Source organism: Ascaphus truei, chromosome 1, assembly GCF_040206685.1.
Source record: "Ascaphus truei isolate aAscTru1 chromosome 1, aAscTru1.hap1, whole genome shotgun sequence".
Classification (NCBI taxonomy): Eukaryota; Metazoa; Chordata; class Amphibia; order Anura; family Ascaphidae; genus Ascaphus; species Ascaphus truei.
In genome coordinates this window covers 166,978,552-167,004,130 of record NC_134483.1, presented here as the reverse complement: position 1 = coordinate 167,004,130, position 25,579 = coordinate 166,978,552, and the positions used below count along the sequence as shown (strand labels likewise).

Genomic DNA, 25,579 nt, shown 5'->3' with positions numbered 1-25,579 from the left:
TAACTTGATTGTTTTTTATACTTATAAACAAAGCTTTTATAGACAGAAGTTTGCTCTGCATCTACGGTCAATTGAATCTGCGAAAGTTGGTTACAATTAAAGTATGCCATTAAACATCCTAAATATTATAAGCTACAACATTTTTTATTGCAAATGTGTTCAATTGTCATTATTTCACTTAAGATGCAAACGCTTGACCTGCAATATTTTTAAGTGGCATTTTTAATAATGCACTATCACAGGGGCCAACATTGCATTTTATGTGTGCACATCTTTACTTCTATAGCGCCAAGCAGGCGCTCAGCTCTTTACAATGTTGGCCAATTTTACAAATCAATGCTTTGTCAGCCACACTGGAAACGAATGGGCTAGAATGCGTCACTGTAGCACCCAGAAGATAGACATTGTACGGTGCTAATATGCACAACTAAACATCCCCAATTTGTTGTTCATTTACAGGGTGGAGAACATGTCCATGCGGCTGGAGGAAGTGAATGAGCGAGAGCATTTTATGAAGGCCTCCCTTCAGACAGTGGATATCAGACTTGCTCAGTTAGAGGAAATGCTAGGCAGAATGGCTACAGCAATGGAACGACTTGCTGGGGTTGAAAGGGGAGAGACCAGTAAAGCGAGGTCTAGGACCTCTTCGGACTGCACAGATGCAGCATATATTATAAGACAGAGCAGTTTCAACAGTCAAGAAGGGAATAACTACAAGCTCCATGACATCATAGATCCCGTAGGAGAAGAGCCTTTGTCTCCTACCTCCCCAACACTTATGCCCCGAATGAGAAGTCACTCTTTTTATGCAACAAATTTGAGGGACAAAAATGGTCTTGAAAAGCTGGAAGGTTTTTATAAGGAAAGGAACTTATGTCTGCAGAGAGCTACAAGCTCTCACTCTATATCGAAAGATGCAAAACCTCCTTCTTCCCCCCATAAGTCTTTGTCAGTTGCCTCAGACTCAAGGAGGCCTTCATCTTGCATAGACATATATGTTTCAGCCATGGATGAGGCACACTTGAGTCTAGAACCTGGAGGCAGCTCAATGAATGTAGCCTTTGGTGGGGCTCACATGTCTGACATAGCTTCAGCTAGTTCAGGAGGCCGAGGATGCAGCTCCGCAAATCATTGTGTGAGGAGTTGTAGCAGGAATCCTAGTTATGAGGAAAGCACACCAATGGATATAAGTGCAAATCCTCTAGAAACCACAAATGTTCCAGCCAGCCAAAACCCCTGGGAGACAGACCCTCATGTGCACCATACATTAGAGCGCTCAAAAAGCAGTCGCTTCCTGGCCACTACACCTTTTATCCTAGAAGAAACACCCATAGTGAAATCCCAGAGTTTTATGTTTTCTCCCTCTCGGAGTTACTACAACAATCTCGGTGTACCTGTAAAGACTGCAGAGTATACAAGTATTACAGACTGTATCGATACAAGGTGTGTCAGCAATACCCCACAGGCCACTGCAGAGCGGTCTACATCTCCAGGGTGTGTTAGAGAGAAAGTGGAAGAAATAAGCTGCTGTCACCCAGAGAGAGAGGCTGAGCTCCGTCACCCAAGTTCAGATAACGAAGATAATGAAGCAGAAGTTAAAAACAAGAGTACAGCGACCTCTTTATCTGCCCAAGAAGGTTCCACATCCAGAACACTGTCTAATAACATATTGCTTCCAAAAATGGAGCGTGCAAACAGTTACTCTGCAGAGGAACCCAATGTGATGTATGCACACACCACGAAAAGCTATTCAATAAGTGATAAACTTGATAGGCAGCGTAACACTGCAAGCCTTAGAAATCCATTCCAAAGGAGTAAGTCATCCAGGCCAGAGAGTCGAGGGGATAACCTGTCCATGAGAAGACTTTCAAGAACAGCGGCCTTCCGTAGCTTTGAAAGCAAGCACAGCTAGACCTAGAACAATTTGCTAAGTGTATTGAGGAGAGGTTAAACAGTTAACTGCCCACAGCATTTTCTATGACAATACAATGGCCTCACAATGTGGAACATTGGGTAAATGCCACTGCTGACACTGGTCAGCCTATAACTTTGTTGAGTCTGTCAAATGACAAGCGTGCTGATCCTGAATGGAGTGGCATTTGCACTTGATGGCTGAGACAAGGATGTATGGTAATGGGGATGTATTTTAGTCATGAAAAAATGTACAAGCATCTCTCCAAGATTTTTCTTGGCTTGTGTGAGTTGAAAAGCTCAGCTCACTGAATAGTATCTTTTTAACTTCCTGGGAATTTTCATTTTTTTTTTTTTTTAAACGGGCACACACAAAGAGGATATTACAGTAACACACACAAAAAGTACTAATTCCTCTGGTAAGAAGCCTCTCAATCTTGTTGAATATATTCCACAACAAGAGGTCTCAGATCCTGAGACCTGCTATGCCAGCAACACTTTGATCGATTATGGGTGATGAACACACAAGACAATAGGATTAGGGTTATTGACCTGTCTCTTCTGTGTTAATTTCCAGTGCCACACAACTGTTCATCTTTTTTGACTGAAGGAAAGAAATGCCTTTTGTATTGCTAACTACACAAGAAAAGAATTTATCTAGAAAATATTCCCCCTCCCAAGAAAAGGTTTCTTGTCTTTAATGGGCATTCCAGCACAGTTGAGCAAGCTCAGGATGAATGTAATTTAACAGTTTCATGTTATATATTTATTTTTTTACCTCGTGTTGTCAATGCCGTTGCTTCAGTAAATGCATGTTTTGAGACCAGCGATGAAAATAACATGCTGATATGCTTCGTAAGAAAGGTGTGGTATGGCTGCTTCCACTGTTTTGTTTCAGTGTTTATCAATATTATTATATTCTATGTTCTACAATCACAGCCAGATTATTCTTACTATTTATTTGATACTGTGCCGGCACTTTGCACCTATTACCAAAACAGGAACATATGAGCAAGTGGTGATTACTTTGCAGTTCAAATATATATATATATACGGTCAAAATGTTTCATACAGCACTGTAGTTGATGATACCTAATGTAAATATATTGTTGTGTTGACTGATCCAATTTGTTACCACAGGAAAGATGAATAAGAGAAAAATGATTAACTGGACACTCCACGTGAAATTTACAATTAGATTAATACCTTTTTTGGAAGGTGGAGAATTAAGAACCATCGAGACTGTTGTAAAAAAATGGAATAACCCCTTCAGAAAACCGTTCCTTAAAGCAGTAATGAGGAACATGATAAACTTCAAGAGCCACATAGCCTTCTAAAGGGCCACACATTACATATACAGTGTTTAGGAAAAAAGGGACACCTTTCATTTTGTAGATTAGCACTATATAAGAAGCACAATGTAGGCAGTCAACTGATGGTAACTAAAAATTGTATGTCACTCTACTACTGTATTTTAACAAGCACCAGATACACTGCGGTAGGTTCATGTTCATTAAATGAGAAATTGGAGTTTTTTCTTTGCAGCTCGTAAATTTGTGTTAAACTGTTGTAATCTGATCTGAAACACTAAGATTACTATAAAGTTTGAGTTCAAAGTGTGGGTTCAAAATGTCCTCCTCCTGCTGAAACGCACGCACGAAGACAAGAATGCCACTGTCTGATTGCATAATCGATAACGCATTGATCCTGCAGGTCCCACTCATCAACGATACATTGTTTTACTAATTGTTTTTTTTAGTCCTCCTAGCGACCATCATTTATCCGGACACAATTTATGTAAGCGTTTTGGACCATAATTCTTACTCAGTTTCAAGCATATTATAACGTGCTTATCTTCTTTGCTACACACACAACCTGTAAGCTCAAACTCAGACCCACCTCGCCATATATTTTTATGTCAAAAGGAATACTACTGGGTATGTGACAATGTATAAACAAAACACAGAGAACCCCAATGCTACATCCAACATGACCAATCATATAGGTATATACTTATCTGTTTCTTTTCTCATACGTGCATCTCAGGACTTGCTATTTAAAGGTTGGCAGGGCAAGCTTGGAAACAGGGAGGAGCCGCCTGGGTTTGAGTTTACTGGGGCTGTGTGTTTATTTAAATTGGTAAACAATTGTTTGGAAATGTGTGACCTCCTCTCTGTTTCCAAGCTTGCCCTGCCCACATTTAAATGGCAAGTCCTGAGATGGAGCTGTGAATGGTGACCAGTCTATTAAGACTTCTACATCAAATTAGAGAGGTAAAGAGAACGTTTACAAAGATAGTGCTAGGACTTGCAGAAAGAGGGCACACCTTGACGTGGTCTGCAAGCTTACAATGCTGTGGCCAAAGAATTTCACTAAGTGACCCTCAACTTATGAAAGAAAAACAGATAAGTATTTAACTATATGATTTGTCATGTTGGATGTCGCATTAGGGTTCTCTATCTTTTGTTTATCTTCTTTTTCTTTTAAACCCAATTTTGTCACAGCACTTGATGAGGTCATCTTGAGAGATGGGCGAACCAGTCCAAATCTGTTTCCCGGATTTTCCAGAGTTTTCCATTCACAATCCGTTCCGCGATGTAAAATCCGACGGATTGCTACAGTTTCAATCCATGCGGATGAATCCAAAACCGCCACTGGATACAATCCGCAGGGGAATTTTAACAATCCATGCACGGATTCTGCAATCCGCTGATGGATTCAAGAATCCAATCCATGGAATCGATTCTTAAAATCCATCAAAAGATTGTGGAATCCGCTGATGGATTATCGATGTCAAAAAAAATAATTTTTTTTACACTGATCCACGGAAATCCGTGGACCAAAGAAACTGGCCGAGCCGCGGCGAATCCAAATCCGCAAAACAAAATCGCCAGTTTCTGGTCATCATCCCATCAACAATTTCAAATAATATTTATTCGATTATCAAATAATTCTTAAATAGTCTACTGCGACAGACCTATAATTGCTCAAATTTTGATGAAAATGTAGTGATTCTTCTGCAAGATATGCCGAAAAATAAATGGGGTCCCGTTTTTTCTGAACACAGTATAGTGTGTGTGTGTGTGTGTGTGTGTGTGTGTACATGTACATATGCTTCACATCGTAGGCACTTCTCCCTGCCTCCTGCAGTCAGCTGCTTAATGTTGATGAAACCTGTCCCACTCCTCTTCTTCCAGTGGGAACTAGCGATTAGCACAGGAGAGGAGCGGGACAGAACAGTATCAATCAGTCATTAATCAGCTCTGGGAGCAGGGAGAAGCTACGATCTGCGGGAAAAAACATCTCCACACTCTCTGCACTAGGAAGACTGGGAGAGCGGGATGCTGCGGCCACGGGTTGGGGCGACCAGAGGTTAGTGCCGAAGCCCTCGCAGGCGGCATGCGGCCGCTGGGTAGCTTATTGGTCACCGTTAAAATCTAGTACATATGGAAAAAGTTGGATATTACAAAATTATTCTTGAAGTTTGGTTACGACAATTGGCAATTAAAAATGGATAATTGTATACAGTTGTACGTATACAAAACTTAAACAGAAATAGAATACAATATCCACACTTCATATTCCCACATTTTTTGTTGCAATTCTTAACAAAAGTGAGTAAGACACAGGAAATAACAGTACTTTTCAGGGGAAGAAATTGCAGCCATTTCTTACCTTTCCTGAAGCCAATAAAATACAAGCAAATGTCTCTTATATACCGCAGCATAAAAAGAATGATATATGTTTTCTTCTACAATGCTATGTATATAGCACAATATATAGCATTTTCCAGGCACAATAAGCCCATCATGCAGAGCTTACACTCTAATTTCAGTGCCTGACGGTAAAAGGAGATACAATCCCATATTAACTGAGCAGCCTTTTGCCACGTGCGTTTAAAGACAACTTACTATTATTAATAGTTATTAATACTTTTATCATTTATTTATAACGTGCCAACATATGGGAGAACAATGTGATATAAATGACAAACAGAATGACAAGCCCAATAAGGACAAGGGCAAACACATACAAAAGGTAATGAGGGCCCTGCTTGTGAGAGCTAACAATCTAGAGTGGGCTGTAAGGTCTCTTCCAACACCTGAAGGTGCCTTAAGACTCCTTAGTGACTATGGCTGGAGTTGACTTGGCCAGTGTTTACAAGGTGTTTACACTGGGATTTACATCAGGTTCACCCCCATTTCAAAGGCACTGTGGGATACTGTATGTAGAGTATAAAGATGAGCAACATGCTCCCAAACAATGACGCAAATATTATGCTCATCCTTAGATGTGCGCCAGTAGCAGACGGATGAAGCTTGTTAACTTGTTTCCTATATATGGAGCAGATCTGTTAAAAAAAATAGAGTTACTTCGGACCTGGTGGGTTTATTTGATGCCGACAAAAAGGAATTGATTAGTTTTCAGTGCAAATTGGGAGGCATTTTAATAATAATAATAATAATTATAATAGCATGTTCTTGTATAGTGCTGCTATTTATACGCAGCGCTTTACAGAGACATTTTGCAAGCACAGGTCCCTGCCCCGTGGAGCTTACAATCTATGTTTTTGGTGCCTGAGGCACAAGGAGATAAAGTGACTTGCCCAAGGTCACAAGGAGCTGACACCAGAAATTGAACCAGGTTCCTCTGCTTCAAACTCAGTGCCAGTCAGTGTATTTACTCACTGAGCCACTCCCTCTCCCTTTTATTTTTATTACAATATGGCGCTGACTATCCCCTGCCCCAAATCCTCCTATAACCACTCCCCAAAATGCTCACTGTCACAAGACAAGAAAGGTGATGCAGCGTCAAAATAATTATATTTGTACCTGTTTTGGGTGCAATACTCCAGTTGTAACATTTAACACATAACCCCCAGTATCCCTCAGGATGGAAGCTGAACCACGTTATTTTTAGCTCCGGGGTAACCTGAGATACTTACTCGTGAAGTTACTGTATTCACATTTCTCTTCAGGGGAAACAAAATGGCTGCCAAATCGCAGGCTAATAAAAAGCTGCAACATCATAAACTGTGGCTTACTACCGGACGGCCATTTAAAACCCCTTTTAAAAAAAAGGAAGTAATAACGATAATTTCCCCGGTACGAATCTGGAGAACTGAGGGGTCGGCGAAGCTAAAAATAGCGTAGTTAAGCTCCAAAGCAACCCCTGGTTAAAGGGGGGGGGAAGGGGTGTTGCGGGGAATTGATGCTTTAAAGAAACAGAACAGTCTGCATAGCGTTTCCATTATTTTTTGTTTAATTTGAATTCCAGATTTGCAGCAGTAACGTGTTAATTTCAGCTCCAGGGCCCCCATGCACCCAGATATACTTACCTGTGTAGCGGGTGCAGGTATCCCTTTGAAGTTTAAATCTCCCGGTCACACTGGCCAATAGGAAACCGCAATGAATGACGTCACGGCTTTATGTGAGAGTCGAAAAGGCCAATTGGTCTAGTAGCCGATTGAAATGGGTCAGTGACAGTACCAACTATTACAGAGGCTGACTTTGGAAATGCAAAACTGCATGGAGTAAAACTTTATTTTTATAATACAGAGTATGGACACTCGGTATTTGTCAGACAGATTTCTCAAAAACGATGCTACGATGAGTAGTGTGGTGTTTGCTTTATGTATCAAGATTAGCCATAATTAAAAAAAAAAAATGAATAATCTTGTTCGCTGTCAGAGGGCCTGCAATACATTGCACTGCAGGACCCGCCGGGCAGCGAAAGGGTTCAATACTGTAAGAGCCCGGCCCTTGTTTCATGTACGTGTTCAGAGTTACCCTACATACTGTAGGCATTGGATTCTCTATTAAAATGGGCCAAAATATATAGATTGGGCAAAGGTAAGTAGAGCAATGCTTTCCTTTTCATGCTCCTACCCAGGCAAAGCTGTAATGTAGAGCGCCCTGTTGCGCTACCGTGCGTGCGCGTCCTTTACAATTGACTGTGGGAGGCTGACGTTGATATAGTCGAGACGCGCGCGCTCACGGCCGTGAGCGGTGGCGCGGCAGACCAGAGAAAGTACAAGAGAATTGTATTTCCGCGCTGTCGCAGCGCCATGTGACGCTATGAACCAATCACAGCGCGGCCTAGCGCTGTGATGTCATAGCCACGCCCCCCAGCCACACGTGTCACCGCTTACCCTCTACAAACGAACCGCCTGCGCCACGTGCACGCGCGACGCACCAGCGCGCACTATATTACAAGCCAAACACTGGTTGCAGAGGTTAGAATATACTGTATACACAAAGAGATACTGGGTTTAATTGTAATGGCCACTTCTGTTTATCCTTAGCCCCAGAGAGAATGTGAATGTGGCTCTTAGTACCTCAGTAAGCCACTATGAGTTGTGACACGTGGGCTGCCGGGGTTTGAAAGATAAATTAGCATGTTATGGAAAGGGCTATAAAACATACGTACCGAAAGCTAAAAATAGATCCATATAGTATTTTGATTCTAAAGACCTTCTTGTTTACATCTACTGTTCATGTATGGGAGGAGTGAAGAATTTGGCAAATATTTTCCTACAGGACTAGATTGTATTGTTAACCGTGCTACTTGTTGGTATGCACTTATCTTGCATACGTTGGATTACAGCACATTATTCTCTCACAATTATTTATTTATAAAATATTTTACCAGGAAGTAATACATTGAGAGTTACCTCTCGTTTTCAAGTATGTCCTGGGCACAGAGTAAAACAAATAATACATGGTTACAAATACAGTTACATAAATGAACAAGGTATACATTTATATACAAGACATTGCATGCACAGTTAAAGAAAATATATATTATGAGCGTATGAAACAGTTACAGACCAGATTAAAGTGTGAGACAGCCTTAGATTTGAAAGAACTTAAGCTGGTGGTGGATATGAGAGTCTCTGGTAGGTTGTTCCAGTTTTGGGGTGCACGGAAGGAGAAGGAGGAACGTCCGGATACTTTGTTGAGTCTTGGGACCATGAATAGTCTTTTGGAGTCTGATCTCAGGTGATAGGTACTGCATGTGGTAGGGGTGAGGAGCTTGTTCAGGTAGCTGGGTAGCTTGCCCAGAAAGTATTTGAGGGTGAGACAGGAAAGGTGAACTTTGCGCCTAGACTCTAGTGATGACCAATCTAGTTCTTTGAGCATTTCGCAGTGATGTGTGTTGTAGTTGCATTGGAGAACAAAACGACAAATTGAATTGTAGAGGGTGTCAAGTTTGCTAAGGTGGGTTTGAGGAGCCGAGCCATATACTATGTCTCCATAGTCAATAATTGGCATTAGCATCTGCTGTGATAACTAAAGTAATAGGTCTATCTCTGGTCCGGTGTCTGTTAATGTATGAGTTTCTTTGGGCTGCTGTAGGAGTTACCATTTTACTGTTGCGCTGCTTGCCGTTTCTGTGTCCGGTTAAGAAATAAAATAACTTACCTTCTGTCTTCTCACATTGTTTTAGCAAAGAGGAATTTGCAACCTTTCCTCCTCTTTTTAGCTGTTAGGTTAGGGAGGAACACCAACAGGTCAGGTTTTCAAGATAGCCCTGCTTTTGTCGAAGACTGAGCCACTGATTGCGCCACCTGTGCTGAAGCTGGGATATCCTGAAAAACTGAGCTGTTGGTGGCCCTTGAGGACTGGAGTGTCCCACCCCTGTGTGAGGTACAGCTTGCAATTTAGAGAGTATCAATAGGAGGAGTTAGGGATGAGTTAAGAGACGCATATTACATTGATTTTGTGGCATAAAACACTCTGGCTAAAGGTAAGCTTCGCCTCATTTTAAGTACCCCTCTGGTTCTTTTTTATGTAACCAAAAAAACACTTAATAACTTTTCCATCTTTTTTCCTAAAGAATATGTTACAAACATTTTTAGAAAGTGTAGCTGGAGGCTGCCATGCCGCCACTTTGGTGATGTTGTTTATGGTACAGGAAGTTTCCAGGTACCATACACCTCAATGTAATTTCACATAACATAGCTCAACCTCAAGGGCAGATACTTACAATTGGGATTATTCATTAAACTGTGATGGTGCCAATCAGAGCACTAAACTCCAGTTGACGTCAACCGGAGTTTCCATGCAATAGTGCAGTGATTATCAACCTTTTTTTTTGTTAAGTTACTCCAGAATTCGATTGCCAAATTCTGTGGCACACCAACCCCCACCCCCGTCTCTCGCCCCGCCCTGCTCATCTCTTATGTCTCTCCCCCCTCACACTCTCCCCCACTTTCTCCCTTATGCTCACTCTCCCTATCTCTTCTATACACACACACACTCTCCCCCTCCTCTCACTTACACACACACTCACAAACACTGCCCCTCTGTCTCACACACACACACACACTCCCCCCCTCTCACACACACATTCTCTACCTCCCCCATACACACACTCTCTCTCTCCCACACAGACACACTCTCTCTCCCCCTCTCCCACACACAGACACCAACACACACACTCCCACACTACCCCTCTCACACACTCTCTACCTCCCCCATACAGACACACACTCTCTCCCCCCCACACACAGACACACTCTCTCCCCCTCCCCCACACACAGACACACACACTCTATCTCACCCTCCCCCACACAGACACACTGTCTCTTTAAGGGAGCCTGTGCTGAGAGCCCTTGCCGATGCTTCCTCTCCCTCCTGTCAGCTGGAAGTTGACCGCAGAAGCAGCGAGAGGAAAGATAGCAGTGACCGGGCGGCTGCTATTGCTGAGCTCGGGAGCCGCCGGATCACTGCTATGTGGGGGGTGCTGCCGCATCGCCAGGTCTGGGATAGCTCTCCCCCCCTGGTGACCGTGGAACCTCTGTGGGGTACTCGCGGAAACCCAGTTGAAAATCACTGCAATGGTGCTTTGTTCAGCACTATTGCAGTTTAATGAATAACCCCCAATGTCTCATAAACTATCTCGCAGCATAGATACTTTGAATGCTGTTGATACATCACTGCTAGAGAAACTCAGCTTTAAATAGAAACTCTATATTAAAGTCACACCCTCTCAAACACCCTCTCCTGCTGACATCACAGGATGTAGCAGTGCAGAACACTGAACATGATCGCACACAGCATACAGTACCATGACGCCCATTACTTTACTTCGTATGATTCAGCTTTGTTGTTTTATTGATATTTCGGTCTCTCGTTAGAAAGTATATTAAACGCGCAAGTTTGTGTGAAATCATTCAGATTACAGTCATTTAACATTCTGCATCAGATGAAAGAAACACGATGAATAAGCTTCAAGATGCAGAAGCTACAGTGGTTGAAAATGTAAAACAAGGTTGCTGTGCACTGAAGCACAATTTTGGGTACTTTTATACATGGATCCGGAGTATCCTAACATGTAGCGAGCAAAATAGAGTGATCTCAGCAGCAGACTCAGGGCCGACCTTAGAGCGAGGCGGCCGCCTTGGGCCCCGTGCTTCCTCCTCCCCCTCCTGTCAGCGCCGGTATCCAACTTCCACCTGACCAGAGTGGGGAGCTGGAGGAGGGAGTGTGGGGCTCCCCCCCCTCTGGTCGGAAGTTGGATCCCGGCACTGACAGGAGGAAGGAGAGAAGGGAGCGCGGGTCCCCCGGACCGGCGGAGAGGTGGGTGCGGGGTGTGTACCTTCTCCACAGCGGGCCGCCTCCTAGCAGCGTGGCAACGCAATGTCACGGCGTCATATGATGGCTGACATTACACGACGCTGTGACACTGCCGAAGGAGGGCCGCTCGTTAAGGTAAGTCCTGTTTTTTTGTTTGTTTTTACAGGGGGGCCCCGCTGCCAACATGCCACCTTGGGCCCTGCAAAGCCTAAGTCCGGCCCTGATTTTGTTTTATTCTAATGTAACTTTCAATTAAATATACTGTAGTGTACTGTTCATTATCACTTTCATTATTTTAACCTTATACAATACTGGCTATGTACACCGCGTTTTCACCCAAAATCTAATGGGAACGCTTTCAGAAATGCACAAATACAAACAAAATGGAAGCCTCATGAAGCATGTCACTGTAGCAGCCTTGGAAAGAAGAGATTTATCTTACAGTAGTATATATATACATAAATATATTTATTTTTCAGATTAACATGTGTGTGTGTGTGAGTGTGCATGTATGTGCCTACATTTTTTGATGACCTGGATTCAGGTTAAGAACTGGTTTCACTCTGGCAAAGTACTTACTACTCATTAATGTTAAGTGCTGTGCACAGCACACAGTCTTATACGATGTGAAAACATTTTCTCCTTCGTTTTAAAAGAAAGGTTCTGAATTATCCCATCAACTGGAAGGGGACAGTCCAACAATACAGTGTGACCTTTAAAATATTGGGCCTCTTTTTTTATATAGCATGGCAGTTGTCTGTCTTTCACCCTGGGAAAAGTTAGAAGCTCTTCTCCCACCCTACACGGGGCGTCTTAACAGCATTATAGGCCCCCGGACAAAGCAGTGCACTGGGCCCTGCCTACACAACCACTCACAGGAATAAAAATGTAAATTATCGATAAAATAAACTTATATTTATTGGTACCTCCAGACATGCAGTGCAGACATGACAACTCTCCGCTACAAGTCGTAATTTTTCTCCTTCTACCAAGTTAGCGGGAGATTTGAATGTTGAGGCGGGTGATCGGAAAATTAGTGTTAAATTCTGGTCTGTACATAGATTAGCATGGGGCCCCTATGCTCGTGGGGCCCCGGGCAACTGCCCAGCGTGCCCATGCGTTAAGATGGCTCTGACACTACAGAAAAGTGCAATAGTTCAAGTCGGGCAGTAGACTGGCGTGTTCCTCTGAGCTGATTCATAGTGCCCTTACCCCCCCGGGTTCCTAACATACAACTGTTTTTGTCCACCAGGCAATAATACTTACCCAGTGAACAGAATATGACCGTGGGGGCAAGCTCACTCCAGCGACCAATAGAAAGACGTTGCGACTTCCTACTGGTGACCCTGTGATCATATTTGTACTGTAGTTACACACTGACACAAAAAACTCAAATTTATCGGGAGCCGGGGTTTCCGGAGGTCGGGTAACCACTGATCAGTTCCAGATGCTCCCCTGAATCAAGGACACATTTTTTTCATGGTACAAAAAAAAATGAATAACACGGTACAGATACCTCTACATCTACACACACACACACATATATATATATATATATATATATATATATATATATATATATATATATATATATATATATATATAGGGAACCATATTAAAAATGGTTATTGAGGCAAAAAGTGACACTGTGTGCTCATTTGCATGTCATTTCCCAGAATCCCTTGCTGCAGTGGAAGTGCTGTATGCTGGGTGATAATGGGGAAAGGCGGGGTTGCAGACCTGCCTAAGACATGCAGATGAGCATACAGCTATATTTGCATATATATATATATATATATATATATAGACATTCAAATCAATGTATAATTATTAAAAGGTTACATTCATAAGCACCCTGTCTTCATAACAAATTTTGCATGAATTGCAACCCTCGAAATCTACACTATATTTTGCAAAGCCCGGTTTCATTTTTTTTCTTTTATTTTTTGTTTAACTTAAAACCTTTTCTTAATCTTATATACCAACTCTCTGTTCTAGTATTGCTCTTTCAATACAACAGAGATCACACTTATGCAGAGTCTGCAAATATGCTTTGTTCAACAAGAACACAAATTGGTTGTGGGTGTGACCAGACATCCTATGTAATAATGAGAGCCTCATAGGTCTCTTCTTCAAGTAGGCACTTCAAGAAGTAACCTACTGAAAGAAATTTCAAAAGCTCTGATCGCTGTAATTTCATCTATGAAGAACTCTTATGTTGGTCCCCTAAAATGTATCACAACCTTCAATGGATCTACATTTCCCCAGGACCAATAGGGCTATTAGAACAACAAGTAATAATCAGGACACTGAATACTGATACTAAAATTGCATTTCATCATATTTACAGCATATCATAGGTGTTAGAATTTTGCATACAGAATCTAACTTAACACGGGCACTTGACCTGTAAATCAGCAAGTCATGTGTGTGGCCAAAAAAATACCCGTGCACATCAATACATACAGTACAATACAGCGTATATAGTATCCTTATACAGTTGCAACCACACACTTAGAACTCGGTGTAATGAAAACAAGTAGCCGTTTGTAAATCCCTTCTCCGCTAGTGAGGTCCTCAACTCTTCATACATTGCATTGTGCATTGCAGACCTCTCTGGTACCAAAGGCGTTGAAGGCCTCACTGCCCCCACAAGTAAATGATCTTATTTGACATTCCTGGAACACTTCCATTTTTCGGGACTTTATTCCTTTTGCTGTCAGAGGGGCCAGAAGCACAATGCATTCCTAGCCCTTCTACCAGCTAAGAGAGCGCGGTGTGGGTCACAAATGCATTAGGATACTCAGTAGTCGGAAGATCCAGCATGCTCGTATTTGTGGGGGGAAATGAGATCTTGAACACGAACCAATGTTTCAAGGTGTGTACATTCCCCATGTCCCACGCAAAGAGAACATTTGCTGCTATTGCTGTCTGGAACAGTGTTTGCAATACTATTTCACAGACTTTTATTTAAATTATATTTATATACATAGCTAGTGAGCAATAGCTTGTTTAAGAAAAGGGAAAACAAGAGGATGTTTGAATTCAATACATTCCTTAACAATAATTTCTAGTAGTTTGTTGTGTTGATATACAGTGTGTATTTATACAGTCACTCCACGCAGCAGTCATGTGCCATTTCTAAATGAAACATTGACCAGTTGTAAAACTGCTTCATGGAATCACTGTGTGAAATATAAAAATGTTTTACGGAGAAATTGCTTTCGAATGGTTAACTGGATTCACAATGCACTTTTAGCTCGTGTGTTTAGAAATAAGAAATTACCGCTGTAGCGATTTCTGACGTTCATGTTACAACTGTTTTGCAATAAAAAGGATGTGGTTCACTATTTTGCAAGTGTTTTGTGTTTTTGTACTCAACGCGACCGTGATTCATTGTGTAAAATAACCACAAATATTGAAATAAAGAATAGGGAAATGACGAGCAGGGTATTGTTTGACTTTTGGACAAGATGCTGCTTCATGTATTGCGCAGTATATTATTTGCTTATCTAAAAAAAATCCTCTCTCCCCTAAGGAACCCTTCTACTGTGACTCACTATCATTCGACTCATTTAACTGCAAAGTGTACCAAGCCAAGTTTAGAAGTAGAAGATTAAAAGAATAGCGCGCAGATTAAGAATAAAAAAATGTGTAAGGATAGTGTGGCTACTAGAGTCAAGAAAAAAGCGCTTAATACATCTCTCAAGAGTGAAACCGTATAATAACTGAATAGATCTGTAAAATAAACATGAAAAAGCAGTAAAACAACCACTTAAATGTAACAATAGAAGATAACGACCATACATATTATCCCGCAGAGAGTTGATCTCCGTCCCCTCGGGCGGGGCAGCTGATCACAGTGCAACGAGTGCACCTATACCTTTCTAGTACTATCTACAATAAAAGATAATACATGTATTTTAATAAATAATAAAACAATGACAACATAGGAATATAGACCTTTGAATGGTGGCAAGATTCCCCTCTGACATAGAAATCTCCAAAGCCCCTTAAAACAATAATACAAGCCAATTACTGTATGGTGTAGAATGTCTTTAATAATTAAGAAATGACCCTATCAGGGTTAGAAATGCCACTTAAAACAAATGTCCCAGAATCAGCGTGGGCCAAACAGCACGAGAGTGCACAGTAATAATGTGAGGTCCTGCGGATAGAGATGGTCGAAACTGTTTAAACCCATTTTGCGGACTTTCCCAGGCTTCCCTTCAAAATCCGTTCCGCGATGTAAAATCCGTCAACGGATTGTTCCAGTTTCAATCTGTGCGGATTCATCAAAAACCACCATTGGATACAATCAGCTGGTGGATTTTAAGAATCCAATCCACAGATCGGATTCTTAAAATCCACCAATGGATTGATAAATCCGTGGATTGGATGGGTAAAATCCACCAACGAATTGCGGAATCCACGGATTGGATTGTCAGTGGTAAAAAAAAAAAATCTGGTAAAGATGAATCGCCCTTTTTGAGGACCACGTGAGCCGGTCGGATCTGAGGCGGATCCAAATCCGAAAAAACAAATTGCCCACCTCTACCTGCAGAAATGCTGGTGCTCCCGCTCAAACTGAGCTCTCCGTGCCACACTTTCCCTGCCACTGGAGAGGTCCTCCGGAGACCGCCTTGTCCTCTCATCACTACAACTGCCAGCAGGAATTGACTACGGATTCTGCAGAGAATCGTACCACTTTATCAGGGAGTAGAGGAGCCAGTTCAAGACTGTACATTTAAATGCTCGCCCCCCCCCTCCCTTCGCCCCCATCAAGTATGCCAATGAAGTTAACAATTGAATAATGATAATAAAAGCCCACATCATGAGCTATTATACTAACAAGATATTAACGTTGCATTCACCAGAATCTAAAAAGGTAGCAAAACATTACAGAATATATAAAAAAATCGAAATCTAAAAAAAATATTACATTTGTTTTACATCGCAAATTGTTAAAAAAAAATATCAAAATATAAAATGACAATATATGAAAATGATACATTTCAAAAAGCAGAACACAAGCAGTGGGAGTCTGATAGTGGTGAGACACTGAACGAAGAGGAAGGGAAGGAAATTTGAGAGGAAGTGGCTAAAGGTTCCATCAATACATTTATCAAAGAAAATGTTTATAAGGTCTTCTATAGATCAGGGGAGCGCAATCTTTTTCCCCTGTGCCCCCTGCTGGCTGTCCCACTCTCCTCGCGCCCCCTTCCCCTGCTTACCTTGGCCCTGGCATCATGACGTCACGTTGCCATGGCGATGCGTCACCAGGAGCCGTCTGAACCAAGGTGAGGAGAAGTTTACAGAGGCCTTGCAGCTCCCCTGGCATTAATTTAAATGCCTTCGGGAAGCGAGCGGGGCCTCTGTAAACCCTGCGCCCCCTGCAGCGAATCTCCACCACTTTGCGCACCCCTGCTATAGATGGCACCTCTACCCAACTAATTTACATAAAATGTACACGTCTCCACTGGGCTTCAGAGGGTGTGAACAGCTACGATGTTCCACACCTGGTGGACTTGCCCACAGACAAGGAGGGTTTGGAAACAGATCTTCAACCCGATTAATGCTATTTTTGGAATTAGATTTCCCTTGGCACCATGGGTGGCACCGCTCAATCAGCCACTTAAAGGCATCACTTGAGCCCAACATAAACTAGCCACACATACATGGGCAGCTGCCAGGTGCTATATCTTGGCAACAAGAAGCACCTCCCTCCAAGCCTAGCCCAAATTATCAACAAAAATATGGTTCATAACGTGCGTTGAGAGACTGACTAACTTACTAAATGACAGACTACGCTGTTTCTGCAAAACCTGGGACCCTTATCTGACACGGGTGGGTTTGAGGGATGTTGACCATTGTCTACTGATGATCTGAACTAAGACTCCACTCCTCAACATGAATTAGACTTCTCAATGAGGTGTAACACGTGTCCCCCACCCCCCCAACCTCACTTAGGGACCAGTGTATGGGAGCGGGCCCATTACCACGGTTGTATGGTGCTCTACCTGTTGGTTTGTAGGAGGTCTGAGTTGTCTGCCTGATGGTAAAGAGACAGGAACAGGACTGGCTCGCACAGGACTCTGGGTTCTTCATGGTGGTGTCAGCGCCTCCAGCAGTGATGGATCCCATGAAGTGCAGGTGTCAGCCCCCATCACTACAAAATTACCTCGCTCCGGCCCAGGAACTGACACCAGAAGCAGAGGTATCTTGAAGGGTACTTTATTGCAGGGCATTCTGCTTCAGCTCTTCTAGCAGCATATCACACTTCACTCACCCAGGCTTTCTAGACGGTGAACCTTCATCACTAGTGCTTTTATTCAGGTGGTCTTTAGGCTAGCCAGCCTAAAATGAGCAAGCTTATCCCGTCATGGGAAAGACTCAAAGCTCCCACCTCACTCCCTCTCCACGGCTGAGAGGAAGGTCTCTCTCTCCCTCGTCACTCCCTGAGGAGTTCAGAGGAACTGCTCCCTAACTTTGGCTACTCCCATAGAAACCTCTGTAAGGGGCGGGCTCGTGGACTGTACCCACCTACAAGGGGCTGTACACAGGCCATGAGGCACCACCTACCTTCCTTCACTTTCTGGGGAAGCAGAAGTGTTCTTGTCTTCGAGTCTTTATTAACAATTTGGGCAAATCTCTTTGAACTTCATTTTAAAAATCTACTATATCTTTCTGAAAGCGTCCTATGTGGCTATGTCTGTATGTGTCTCCCTGTGTCCCTCCCTGTGTCCCTAGCGGCAATCCCATTGGACCTTGGGCCAGGCCAATGAGATTGCTCCCTTGGGCCGCCCGCCCCCGCACACCTCTCATTGGCCTGAGGCAGAGTGACGGGCCAAAGGACACACACACACACACCCCTCTGTCCCCCTCCCTCCCCCCATCACGTGCGCCGCCCTGCACGGGCTCCCGGACGGAGGGGAAGCGCGGCTCTCCTGCCCCTGCCGCCAACTGCAGGTTCCTCCCCCCTCGCTCTCAACCGGCTCCCGGAAACACGGAGGGTAAGCGCGGCACGGCCCTCCTACCCCAGCCGCCAACGCTCCCTTACCTCCCCAGCGCTCCCTTAACTCCCCGGCGCTACCTTAACTCCCCGGCGCTCCCTTAACTCCCTGGCGCTACCTTAACTCCCCGGCGCTACCTTAACTCCCCGCCCGCTGGGGGGGCAAAGCAGCCTCCTCGGATCTCTATGTGTGTGTGTGTGTGTGTGTGTGTGTGTGTGTGTGTGTGTGTGTGTACATTTTACTCCTGCCAACAATTTGTGCCTCACTTTCATGCCCTACCCCGGCCCTTCCCCACCCCCCCTACCCGTGCCCTTCATCCCCCCTACCCTTGCCCTTCATCCCCCCTACCCTTGCCCTTCACCCCCCCTACCTTTGCCCTTCACCCCCCCTACCCTTGCCCTTCATCCCCTCTACCCCTGCCCTTCACCCCCCCTGTCCTTCACCCCCCCTACCCTTTACCCCCCCTACCCCTGCCCTTCACCCCCCCTGCCCTTCACCCCCCCTACCCTTCACCCCCCCTGCCCTTCACCCCCCCTACCCTTCACCCCCCCTACCCCTGCCCTTCGCCCCCCCTGCCCTTCACCCACCTGCCCCTGCCCTTCACCCCCCCTGCCCCTGCCCTTCACCCCCCCTACCCCTGCCCTTCACCCCCCCTACCCCTGCCCTTCACCCCCCCTACCCCTGCCCTTCACCCTCCCCCTACGCCTGCCCTTCACCCCCCCACCCCTGCCCTTCACCCCCCCTACCCCTGCTCTTCACCACCCCTACCCCTGCCCTTCACCCCACGCCTACCCCTGCCATTCACCCCCCTACCCCTGCCCTTCACCCCCCCTACCCTGCCCTTCACCCCCCCTACCCCTGCCCTTCACCCCCCAACCCCTGCCCTTCACCCCCCCACCCCTGCCTTCACCCCCCACCACCCCTGCCTTCACCCCCCACCACCCCTGCCCTTCACCCCCCCACACCCCTGCCCTTCACCACCCCCCCACCCCTGCCCTTCACCCCCCCACACCCCTGCCCTTCACCCCCCCCCACCCCTGCCCTTTACTCCTGCCAACAATTTGTGCCTCACTTTCATGCCCTACCCCTGCCCTTCCCCACCCCACCCTACCCGTGCCCTTCATCCCCCCTACCCTTGCCCTTCACCCCCCCTACCCTTGCCCTTCACCCCCCCTACCTTTGCCCTTCACCCCCCCTACCTTTGCCCTTCACCCCCCCTACCCTTGCCCTTCATCCCCTCTACCCCTGCCCTTCACCCCCCCCCCTACCCTGCCCTGATTGTCGGCGAATAGGGTGGGAGATCCAGGATAGTTGTTCCGGGCCTGATTAAGGAAGAGGACCTGGTAGTCCCTTCCTCACCAGCAACTGCATGCCAGTAATACAATGCTGGTGAATGTAAAAGCATAATAAAAGCTGTCTTTGATCGGATTCAAAGCCTCTTTGCATAACTCTGTCTTAACCGTACAAGATGCTTACTGCAGCAGGTTGAAATGAACTGTAAAGTAACATAAAAGTTGCCAAGTTAATGGCATAGTCCTTCCAAGACAAACACAGAAAAGTCTGAAAAATACATTCCCACATCCTCATATTATTTGACATTTTCCAATACAATGCTGTTATTTTATTATATGGTGATTTTGTTTGTCATTTATTATACTTATTGTGGAGAGGGATTTATTTTGAAAAAAAAAAACACTGGCAAACTTAAAATAACTGCCAACTCCCTGGCCCATCTTCAGCGTCCGCAGAACGTACTTGTATCTTCTCACCATCATGTCATTACATAGAATCTCTGGCTGCAGTGGAAGCATTGTATACTAAGAGATAATGGGGAAAGGCAGATTTGTCGACCTGTCTGAGACGTGGATGTGCTTGTGCTCATAAGGGTTATTTTTATTTGCTGTACAGCACCGTACATTGCACGTCATGCGCACAGATGGCACAAGAAGCACATTGATATATTTTATCAAGTCCTCATGTTCCAAAATTATTAAAAACATTGGTAAAGTAGGAACACTGCCAAAATAAGTCATCTCTGTGGCTGTATTAAAACATTTTATACACATCCTTATTATACAACAACAATAATGTAAAATAGTGTATGAGAATTGTATTTTCCACTTGCTGAATACTTGAACAACTGCAGCTTCACGCTAGAAACGTTACATTATGTATATGTATTCCCCCCTCCGGAGACTACTAATTCTATAAGGGGTTAATGGCCTTAATGGATTAACCGTGTGGGGCCACTCAGGATATTGCCCCTCCCCACCATGTGATGTAGGATGACTTTGCAGAAGGGATGGCCCTCCCTTGTATGTCTTGTGACCAGTGATGTCACCATAAGGAGATAGAAGGGACGGACGTCTCATCTCGTTTGTCAGGAACTAATATGGGGCCACCTCCTCCGTATCGTCGGGGAGCTGTTCCAGCAGAGGAGACCAGAGAAGCAGAAAGTACCCCAGATGTTCACACAAGAGAGGATGGGAGCAAAGACCGTAAGATGTCCCCCAGAGAGGAATGAGCCATGGAAGTTGCGATGGTTGACATGTCTGCGGAAGTAACGGCCCCCGAGGTGAATGAGGATAATTGAGAAGATGTTGCATCACCTGAATTTGCTGAAGCCGGTAATTCCAAGTCAGCATATTTGGGAATTAGCCAGAATAAATTTGTCAGAATATTCTGTGGAAGTACTGTAGATGTCCCCGACTGGCATGTTTGGGGGTTCAACCCTTTCCTGTCCAGTTTGAGAGGAAAGAATGATATTATGGTGAAGAGTTTTGCACAGGTTTTACTTACCAGGTCCGCTTCATGGAGAGATAAGGTGCATTGGTGAGAGGGTCCGTTAACTCCCCAGGAGGAGGAAGAGGCCTACCAGATTCACCTTAATTCTATAGATGATCGCTTGTTCTATAGCGATGATGTGTTATGGGACATGGCTCTGGCAGAAACTCCTAAAATTGAGCCTTTAGTATGGGTTCCCACATCTTAATCTGACATGACAGGGGTGTACAGGACAGAGTTTGGGATACTTGGGAGGATGAATATATCTATGTACAAGAAAGGCTTATGGATATTGTTGACATGTTCCGTGGTCAGTAGATTGGAAGCGCTGTGAAAGTTTATATCACACGTCATGATCATGCCACCAGGGAAGAATGCGAGATCACTTGAGTTGAATATGTGGACAATGAAGGGCATAAGAGGGGTTCATTTTATAGAAGTTGCCGATGGGAAGAGAAGAATGGTCTAAAAGCCTGACCCTGCCCATTACTACCAAGGGAGTCCCCCAATATCTAAAGTAGAGGTCAGTATCATGCCATTTGCCCAATGGCCTAGTACAGACAAGTAAACTACCATTCATCCATGGTAAGTGTATGACCTGCTTTGTGCCCCACAGCCCCAGCTATATGTCTCTTGCCCCTGTTCTGCCCCTCTGATTGTATGTGTATTATATGTGAAATATTGTATTGTACAACGTATGTAAATATGTTATTGATGTTATATCATGCCTTATATTGTGATTATATAATGTATGGAGAAATAAGCTAAATGCCTGTCGCTGTATGTATTATATCATGTATCTAGAATGTATATGGTTTAAGTATTCCAACATTGTATCTGTTGAGTATTTGAATGAATGTTGGGGACAACATCGTGTTTTGATAGGGGAGTGTGTAGTCCTCTGGGGACTACTACTTCTATAATGGGTAAACAGCCTTAATGGATTAACCAATCAGCGCACTGTGAGTCCTGTAAATAAGATGTGTGTATAGATAAGTATATTACGATAAGTCCTGTTACCTTTGTTGTTGTCAGTTAGAAACGTGTTCCTTACAGTAAGTTAGCACCAGTCGCAGCTATCCAAGATTATTTTCACTATTGATAAGGATGTAGCATGCTTTTGGTGAGGGGTTCTCGGTGTAGTAACTCCAGAGTATGTTTGGATCAGCCCAACCGGAAGGTTTCTAGTGCAATCCTGATCAATTACATATGGAGTAAATAGTAGCAGGCAACTAATTCAGCAGGCTGAAGTGTATTCTTGAGAGGCCCATTTGATATTGAGCATTACTGACCCTATGGATGAGACTGCCAATTTATCACTTACTACGGTTAAGAAGTACCTATCCAGTGTAACAGTGAGAGCTACCAGGGGATGAAGTCCAGAGTATTATGTTTTGTCACGAGTTCTGTCAAGTGAGCTGTATGTCATTACCTGTGAAACATTATAGACAGATGTCAAATAAAGCACAGTGGGAAAGTTTTTTCAGAGAGGAGAGGGGAAGTTCCACATTGTATTGTATGTCTTTATTTATATGGTGCCATTAATGTACATAGCGCTTCACAGTAGTAATACACATGGTAATCATATAAATAACAAATAATATAAATAAAAGGTCATGAGAATAAGTGATACAGACATAGAAGTAACATTAAGGAAGAGGAGTCCCTGCTCCGGGGAGCTTACAATCTAATTCGTAGGTAGGGAGAATGTACAGAGACAGTAGGAGGGAATTCTAGTAAGTGCGTCTGCAGGGGGCCAAGCTTTATGTATCATGTGTCCAGTATTATTCACAGTGGTATTCATATGCTTCTTTAAGCAAGTGTGTCTTAAGATGGGTCTTAAAGATGGATAGAGAGGGTGCTAGTCGGGTATTGAGGGGAAGGGCATTCCAGAGGTGCGGGGCAGTCAGTGAGAAAGGTTTAAGGCGGGGGAGGGCTTTAGATACAAAGGGGGTAGAAAGAAGACATCCTTGAGAAGAACGCAAGAGTCGGGATGGTGAATAGCGAGAAATTAGGGTTGAGATGTAAGGAGGGGCAGAAGAGTGTAAAGCTTTAAAAGTGAGGAGGAGAATCGAGTGTGAGATGCGGGATTTGATCGGAAGCCAGGAGAGGGATTTCGGGAGAGGAGATGCGGAGACAGATTTAGGAAAGAGTAGAGTGATTCTGGCAGCAGCATTTAGGATAGATTGTAGGGGAGACAGGTGAGAGGCAGGAAGGCCGGACAGCAGGAGGTTACAGTAATCAAGACGGAGAGAATGAGGGCCTGAGTCAGAGTTTTAGCAGTCGAGCAACAGAGGGAAGGGCGTATCTTTGTTATATTGCGGAGGAAAAAGCGTCAGGTTTTAGATACGTTTTGAATATGAGAGGAGAATGTGAGAGAGGAGTCGAGTGTGACCCCTAGGCAGTGTGCTTGGGCTACTGGGTGAATGATGGTACTTCCAACAGTAATGTGGAAGGGGGTAGCAGGGCCAGGTCTGGGAGGAAGTATGAGGAGCTCCGTATACATATACTTGACATGTGGGAATGGGCCTGAAGACGGGGGACTTCTCCCTCTGAAACATTGCCCCCCTTTATTTCTCGCATTTGTCTCCCGTCCCCGTTTTCTTTATTTTCTCCTGTCCCGCTCTGCCTTTCATTTGTAGTTTGTCTTCGCCTTCCTATGATTCTCTATTTGATTTCCGTTTGCTGAATTTTCAGCATAGCAGATACTGTGCATAGTATTGCAGCAGTTTTGCCTTTTTGTGCACTTACGCGATATCTCTGCTTCAACTCCGGGTGGGGGGATAAGTATCCACTGTATATGTATATATGTATATATTGCTTCTGCGATCCCAATTGGACCAGATATATGTTTTTTCTCTGGCACCTTAGTATGTATTTTTATTGTTTGCATATGTACACAATTTAGGTGTATTTTGGAGTACATCATTTGCTCTTCTGATGATTATACAGATATGTTTCATTCCACTTTGTCTCATGTGTATTATACGTGTAGCACTGCTTCCCCTCCCCCCTCCCCCACCCCCCATCTCTGGGAGATTTTGCCTAGGATACAGGTACATGTGGTGCTGGTTACCTGTGAGGGTCCAGGAGAGATGAGCTTCCGCGATGTTGTGGGGAACAGGACAGGCTTTAGGTGATCCTCAGGTTCTTTTCATTTGGTGACAGCACCTCCAGTCATAGCAGGCTACAGCAGAGCTGCAGGCAGTCCCAACCATGACAGTTCTTTTCTCCTATGCTACTGTCCAATAGACTGCAGCTCAGCCAGAAGTATATAAAAAGGGGTCTTTATTTGATGCAGCCACTGCAGGTGGTAATACAGCGTTTGCAAATAGTGGAGAACGGGTTTCAGGCCTTGGATGTTGCTGTCCAGCAGATAATGTTGAGGCCTTGTGCTATCCACAGATCTTTGTTATGCACAGCTCCTCTCTGTTCCCTGTGTGGGAAAGCACTGACTCTATAATTTGGAAGGCATCCTCCCTAATGCCAAAGCGGAGGGCGCATGATTAGCTGCAACACAGACCAAATGTCACCTCCTCTCTTGCCACTCAAGGAGACTGCGTGAGGGGGGTAAACCCCACAGGATAGCCTCTCACTGCCTGTAGCTAGTAACCACTATAGATGACCGACCGCTCAGCCTATTGGAACAGCTAATCAATATCACACCGGTGCATAGGGACATAGGGAACCTGTAACGCATAGTATAACTTAGAGAATTTACACTATATCCCTTTCACAACTGCACTCAAGTGTGTAATAGTACATATCTTCAGACTTGATAAGTCATAGAATCCCAATATTCTTAATGTAGCAACTTGTTAAATAATGGTGCTAAATAAACAGTTTTGCAGCAATTTTCAACTGACAAGAGTACTAAAACATCTATCACTGTCTATGAAAAAATAATAAAATGTTATTATTAATGAAACGACGCATGTGAGATTAATGTATACAGTGCATCATAAAAATCCCCAGGATAGGCGACACAATACAGGACACTGTTGGATAACCTGAACTCAGGTAAGTATGATACCAATAAGTGTCTCTGGATATTTTCACTGATAAAGTAATCAGAGATATCCACACGGAAGCTGAAATGGTTGTTGATGCATTCAGTCAATTCATAAGGCTGTAATAGTATGTATCAAATAAACAGCTACAGAATTTGCAACTTTTCCTCTCAGCTTAGGGTAGAGCAGAGAGATAATATACCAAAATTGACTGACGAGGATCAGGTCATTGCTACAAAAGAAGATACTATGGTAACTGTCTCAGTTGGAAATGCATCAA

The 25,579-nt window shown here is 44.1% G+C and overlaps 1 protein-coding gene across 2 annotated transcripts in view; it reads left to right on the top strand.

Moving 5' to 3' along the window:
- TRPM3 (transient receptor potential cation channel subfamily M member 3) overlaps positions 1 to 14,844 on the top strand; it is a 514,687-nt gene extending 499,843 nt beyond the window's left edge. For both annotated transcript variants that reach the window (XM_075597955.1, XM_075597963.1), the window contains one exon: positions 460 to 14,844. In XM_075597955.1, coding sequence (XP_075454070.1) covers positions 460 to 1,912 — 1,453 coding nt within the window. In that variant the 3' untranslated portion in view covers positions 1,913 to 14,844. The remainder of the gene's footprint in view (positions 1 to 459) is intronic.
- Positions 14,845 to 25,579: the final 10,735 nt, after the last annotated feature.